Source organism: Charadrius vociferus, unplaced genomic scaffold (genome assembly GCF_000708025.1).
Source record: "Charadrius vociferus isolate BGI_N301 unplaced genomic scaffold, ASM70802v2 scaffold195, whole genome shotgun sequence".
NCBI lineage: Eukaryota > Metazoa > Chordata > Aves > Charadriiformes > Charadriidae > Charadrius > Charadrius vociferus.
Window position 1 is genome coordinate 2,712,916 of NW_009648539.1, and position 6,447 is coordinate 2,719,362.

A 6,447-nucleotide genomic window follows, 5' to 3' on the forward strand; every position below is an offset into this window, starting at 1 on the left:
TTTCTACATATGGAAAAAAATCTCAACTGCGAGAGTGGTGGAACTTTTGAGCAGGTTGCTCAAAGACGCTGTGAAATCTCCCTCCCTGAAGACTTTCAAAACCTGACTGGACAAAGCCCTGAGCAAATAAGTCTAACATTAAGGATAACTCTGCTTCGAGCAGGAGGTTGGACTAGACAACTGCCCCCATTCTCCTCACACAAAGGTCTCAATGAAACTAAATCTTTCTATGATTTTATGACTGCAGCTCCTGGCTACATTTAATCATCTGCCTAAGACAGCGCCTTGCTAGCAGAGCATCTCCATCCCACAAAATGGAGACTGTTTTTCAATTGCCTTTTAATACTTTGCGTAGCACAGCAAGTGAAGATACCTTTCTTCCCCTCTTCTTCGCCTCTCCTCCATGCTAGCATTCCTCCCCTCATCAAATAATTCAATTTAACTCCAGCTGCAACTGGAGGCAAACACTGATTTCTCATGTCCATTTAAGAAGGTGCCTAGGCAGGAGGGAGAAGACTGTATCTAAGAGCATGAGGTGCATGGGTACAAACACGTCTCCCAACCATGAAGAGATGCTGCTGAGATAGGAATGCTCAAGCTGGGTGACAGAAGCTATTGGAGAAAATCACTGACTGCAGCACCACAAACCCAATGCCTCTTAACTTGTGACCTGAGCAGATGAGATTTTCTCCCTTTGTCTTGGGAGAAGCTGCACTGTGTGGTTTTATGAGAAATACAGAGGGAGGGAGGTGATAGGGGAGGTAGGATGAGAAGATGGAAAGACAGGAGGAGGATGGAAGTGTGGCGGAGTATGTATGTGGGAATTTGTATAGGGAATGAACAACGTTACATATATTTGGGGAAATGCCATCGTATGAGTACATATGAAGGAAAGCAGTCAGGCGTGTGGGGAATGGCAAGAGGCCCCAGTAGTGAGACCTATACCAGAGAAGATGGGCTCTCTTCCTTATCTGTTCTCAGGTATCATAAGAAGTTTACAGTAGTACTTTTGGTCCAATTGTGACAAAGCTGCCACCTCTCAATAAACAAAGAGGGACTTGAAATTAAATTAATGTGAAAGGGACCTTAGAAATATCACTTGCACTCTGAGGTATGAAATTTCTTGGGACCTGTTCTCATTTGTTTATGTATATTTTTAATTAAGTAGAATTTAATTTGATAGCCCATTAGATGCACATCCAAAGGGAACTGCTGGATGCCCCTTATCAAGTATTTCTATGCTTCTCTCTCACAACAGGGTGACTTTTGCACTGTGGCCACTTCTTGTATAATAAACAAAGCAAGCTACCTGTAATTGGAGAGTCTAGAGTTGCTAAACCCAGCATTTTTGTAAGACACCCCTGTAGTCCAAAGTACCTTAGCTTCCATTTATCAGCTTGTGTTCGTATGCGCCTGTCCTTCACATAATGTTTAAACAAGGAAGAAACTGCCCCTTATCCCCGTCCCCAATAATTTCATGCAAGACTCCATCACTTTAATGTAAACTTTATTTGCACACATGAAAAAAGCTTTGCCTTTCACATCAGTGACAGGGAGAGCAAAGAAGGGGAGAAGTTGTCAAATGATTGTGTTGGTGAAGCATGAACTGCTTGCAGAGCTTACTTCTGGACTGATGTTTTTCTTCTATTCAGTGCCTTCCACCTTTACCACCCATTGCTAAGGACAAATACAAAGAAATTTGTGAGAACAACTTAAAGCAAAGTTGCAGTACAGGGAAACATACAGAATATCTGAGTATTGATTACAAACATTTCCAGGTCAGACACCAAAGGTCTGTGTTACACTTTGAAAGACGCTTTTTGAAAGTATGAACTTCAATCCTGTCTCCAGTTCTCTACCATATACCAATACAAATGAGATTCCTTATTGATGCATTCAGGTATGTACCAGGTGTCTTCATACGTTGGTTTGATTTATCTAGGTATGGGCCACATTAACTTGGCAGGGCGATGAGGAAAACTTGTGCTGTTCTCTGTTTTGTGCTGGTAAGTGCTGGTAGATCCCTCTGCTTTTGACCCAGCAAATTTCCTTTAAAGGAAAGCAAGCGAAGCTGTTCTAAAAAGCCACAAGAAGTGGACTAATGATTCCTTTCTGTCAGCTTGATAACTCCATTCTCGTGTTTCACCGTTTCCTCACACTAAATCGGTTCCATATGTTCAAATGTGAAGCTCTTGGTTTGGTCCTGAGTTTGTGTTTAAAAAAAAATTATTGAACTTCCACTGTGGTGCTGATGAAAGCACAACCTAAACGTCCACTGGCATTTTTTCTGTCACTACGTGTTTCAGATTTCTGTCGCTGCTATCCACCCGTCTTTGCAACTTTATGGCACGGTTATTTCCACCAGTCAATTAATTGCCTGGTTGCAGCTGCCCAGCAAGTATAAAGCAACAAACAGGAAAAATGTCACTTCAAGTACAATGCAGCCACTTCTTATTTACCTTCACCTAGTAAATGTATACCTGAGCTGAAATACTGGTGACTTCTTGGAAGTCATTTGTTATTTCACCATTATTAGGAGGACTCTTACTTACAGATGGACTGGACAGTGGAAGTTGTACCACCCCTGGGAGTTCCACCTCCGTGGGATCTGGCCTCCTGGGACATCATCTGGGAGGCCAGGGATCCACCGGAGATCCCGCTGCTGGTAAAACCTGATGAATGGGTTGAGCCTCTGGCACCTACAACAGTTACAAAGATGTTACTGACTGGAAGGAAGCTTACAGGATAATTAAACCACTATGTTTTAAAAAAAGTCAAGGCTAGCAAATGTATCAAAAGACAAGGAGATAGCCGATTATTTGACTTGTTCCATCAGTATACTGCTTTTTAGCTGCCTCCCTGGGGAAAGGACATTTGCAGTGTTTTGTGGATGTTCCCAGAACACAAAGAAAATCTACGACTCTTGCACAGACTGGTTTTGATATATTTGGATCTCTGAAACAGTTTCAGCATGGTTTGTCTCTGCTGAAATCACAGTTTTCTGAGGAGCTGCCTGAGGACTGTGGAACAAACCCCTACAGGAACTAGGGATTGTTGCAAACCTCACCGCTTACTGTTCCAGGTGACACATATATTCCTCTCACTTCACTTTCCATAGGATAGACCTATGCATAATAGATACCTGTAGAATCCAAACACAGCAAGGGGTGGTAGCCAGTGGCCAATTTATATGTATGTCTCCATCTCATTACAAATAAGCCTCAAGCAAAATATTCCATTGCAAACTCTTCTTCTCCTGGGAGAGGAGTAAAGCATTAGCAATGACAAATGTTAGTGATAATGCTTAAAGCATTCCTGGAGGATGCTCAAATATTTTGGTGATGAGCTTGTTATAACATCTTCTGTAAAGTGACACTGAACAATACTCATGCTCTGCCGCAGAATTAGCCGCTCCTTCGAGTGTGTTTGTTCTGGGGGGAGGAAGGGTTACAGTCTGAATGAAAAGGTTAAGAAGATGTGTTTGAAGAGCGAGAGATTTCAGTGAGCACCTGCGGAAATGAAATCAGGCCCTTCTAGCTCTCAATCAGGCAAAGAATGTGTGGCAAGCGCTCCTGCTGCAGGGAGCCAAAGCTCACACCTGCCTTGGCAATGTTACAGAGCTAGAATTTTTCACATGGATAAAAGCTCTTTTGGAGTATCTCCTGTAGGCATGGCTAAGGTTTCCTTGACTCATGCAGATTTCTCTTCACCAAAATAGTGGTTTTCATAAAAGTCCATAGTTGGTACAGACATTGCAAGAATAAAACCAGGCACTGCTAAATGTTTACTTTGCTTCTCTCTCTTCTAAAGCTTCTCAGCACAAGGAGTGACACAAGTCTTCAGTCTTTTAGTTTACAAACTGCAACTTCATGCTCTCTATAGGGCAACACCACTGAAGAGTTTGCCCCCGGTTAGGGGTGTGCTGAGCACTGCTGTACCACCCTTATCTGTAACAGAAGGCAAGATTGTGCAGCTGACTCTGCTCTAGTCTATGACCAGATTAAGTAACTGGCATCTCCTGCGTACCAGGATTTCTGCTGCTAATGCAGCGTGGTGCCAGAGAGCAGCTCTTCTACTCTTCACTCTCTCAGTCCTCCCCCTCTCCTGACTCTTTCTCATATTCTGTCCCTCTGCTGCTCCCATCCCTTAAGCTCTTTGCTATTGAATATTCAATAAACACTGTATTCAGTAACCTAAACTCACTGATCAAATCGTACAGAGTAAAAATTAAAAAATGCCTCACAGGAGGCACATGCGGTATCTCTCCAAATGACCCTTATGTTACTTATTCCCTCACTGTCTAGAGAGCCTCATGCTATGAATAATATTGGCAGCAACATAAATCATATCTTAAAAAAATTAATTACTTCCTCTCAATCAAGCTTATCGCATTTTTTGCTATTAAAAGATGCCCCAAATCTGGACCCTGGCCAGCTCGCCTGGCCGACACCCACTTTATGGCTGGAAGAGTCAAATTCAACTCCATCCTTCAATAGACTTCTAGCTGCTTACTACAAAAGGAGTAGACCAGCGGTTGGCCAATACGGGAGAGATCCTCACCTATAACCAGCCTGCTGGTTAGCCCGCTCCTGACACATGGGAGACGTGGGTCCAAGACCCCTAAGGCAGAAAGGGTTTTGAAGCCTTTATCCCAGGCCAGAGCACTAACTCCTGTGCTGCTGGGTAAAGCAGGATTACATGGGACACTCTCTTCTGTGGAGTTATGCCTGCGCATAGGATGCCTGCCGAATCAGGTCACACAGGCAGGACTGCCAGGGAGAATATCTTGTCCATGAATCCCATGGGATCGAATACCTTGTGCACGAATCCTGTGGGATCTGGGGTTAAACAAGTGTCAAGATGCTTAGGTTTGTCAGGTCAGGGATTGCTCTGTGCACACAACAGAAAATCAAGCACCGGCAGGGTTAGCGCATGTGAAAGCCAGCTATACCTAATTTTTGTACTTAGATACGTGCTGTCAAGGATGTGTATGTATTGCCTTTGTGAATTCAGCTCTTGGACTGCAGCTAATTTCCCTCTGCTGTAGCATTTGCATGAGGTTTTATGGGTCCTTCCTGTATGGATGTGTGAGTAAAGAGCAAGGGAAATCTGATAATTTATATGAAATGTAGGTACACAGATCATGTTCTTGCATAAGTGTATTGCTGCTTATTGCTACAATGACTTTCCATATTATTGATGATTCCTCGCAGAATGGAGAGATAGCACAAACTTCAAATAAACACTGTCCTGAATCTCATGAATAGCACATATGTATATCTACATTCATGCATATTTACCTACACAGAAAACACCTTTAATAGCATCGCACTCATAACATGCAGTTGAATATAGGAATCTTTTGTCTTCAATGCTACACAGGAATGTAGGACAGAAGAGATTATTTGGCAAGCTTATTTTCAAGGAAAAGAAAAAAAAATTGTTTGGTCCTGCACACTGAACCACAAAACCACAAACACACAAAAGTGCCCATACCCATTTCTTGGAGAGTAGCAGTTGGGCCTCCAGAGTGCACGCCTCCCCCAGACGCTCGTGCTTCATGGGACATCATCGACGAAGCAAGCGATCCTCCTCTGATCCCGGAGGAAGTGAAACCAGCGTTGTGGACATTTTGGTCAGACATTTCTGTTTCTGATGGTGTGGAATCCACTGAAGCATTGCGAGGGTCAGACAATCTTTTTATACACTGTCTAGCTAACAGCAAGGAAATGAAACTCCTACCAGGATCAGAAAGAAATGAAACCAAAACTTATCCTTATCTGGGAAATGAAACTGAACTTTATTAACTTGCCTTTTTATTGCTGTTGTCAGCATAAAGTTTAGGCAAAATGACTAATTTCCTCTTATGATACTATAAACAAATTAGTAGCACATGAATCATTGATTGACAACTGATCTGGCTGAGAACTTTGCTTCTTCATTCTTTTGCAGTGCACTCTATTGTACAGAATTGCACTTGTAGAAGATAGCCCCTCATTTTAAAAATTAATACAATTCTGAGCAAAGACAATAAACAAAAAGGCAGCGAAGCGGTGGTCATGTGGAAACTGCAACTTGAGTTGATTATAGCACCCAGAGTTCAGCTGTGGTACAGCTACCTCTGAAAAAGCTGGTTTACAAGGAGCTGGAAATCAGAACTCAATAAACACGGATGGTTGCACTTAATTTCTTTATGGAAGGAACTGTTAGGGGACCTTGCGTCATACGAGTAGATTGGCACAAGTGTTTTGTTCTTCCTCCTGCAAATCCTGCTGAAGCAGAGTCTCCATCTTTAATGAACAGGCCTTTGCAAATGACACACGCTCCTTTATCACAGTTTTCTTAGCCAGTAGCTTAAATAAGGCTGTTTAAAAATCCATGGGCCTCCTCCCTTAGGTAAAAAGGAATATCTGATTATGTCACATTACCACAGGGATGGTTCTCAAG

At 42.6% G+C, this 6,447-nt stretch overlaps 1 protein-coding gene across 1 annotated transcript; it reads right to left on the reverse strand.

Annotated features, from left to right (window-relative positions):
- Nucleotides 1–1,648: 1,648 nt before the first annotated feature.
- Nucleotides 1,649–5,644, reverse strand: LOC104287234 (interferon alpha-inducible protein 27-like protein 2A). The gene is made up of 3 exons (XM_009885909.1): nucleotides 5,497–5,644; nucleotides 2,553–2,699; nucleotides 1,649–1,677 (listed from the first exon to the last, which is right to left on the reverse strand). The coding sequence occupies exons 1-3, from the start codon at nucleotides 5,642–5,644 to the stop codon at nucleotides 1,649–1,651; spliced, it is 324 nt and encodes a 107-aa protein (XP_009884211.1).
- Between the last annotated feature and the right edge of the window lie 803 nt (nucleotides 5,645–6,447).

What these genes read in the sequence shown, in the direction of transcription:
- LOC104287234 (XM_009885909.1), bottom strand. Translation starts at nt 5,644, where the DNA reads ATGTCTGACCAAAATGTCCACAACGCTGGTTTCACTTCCTCCGGGATC. An exon ending in TGCTACTCTCCAAGAAATGG is followed by an intron (nt 2,700 to 5,496) that starts GTATGGGCACTT and finishes TAACTGTTGTAG; the next exon opens with GTGCCAGAGGCTCAACCCAT. An exon ending in TTCCACTGTCCAGTCCATCT is followed by an intron (nt 1,678 to 2,552) that starts GTAAGTAAGAGT and finishes ATTTGTCCTTAG; the next exon opens with CAATGGGTGGTAAAGGTGGA.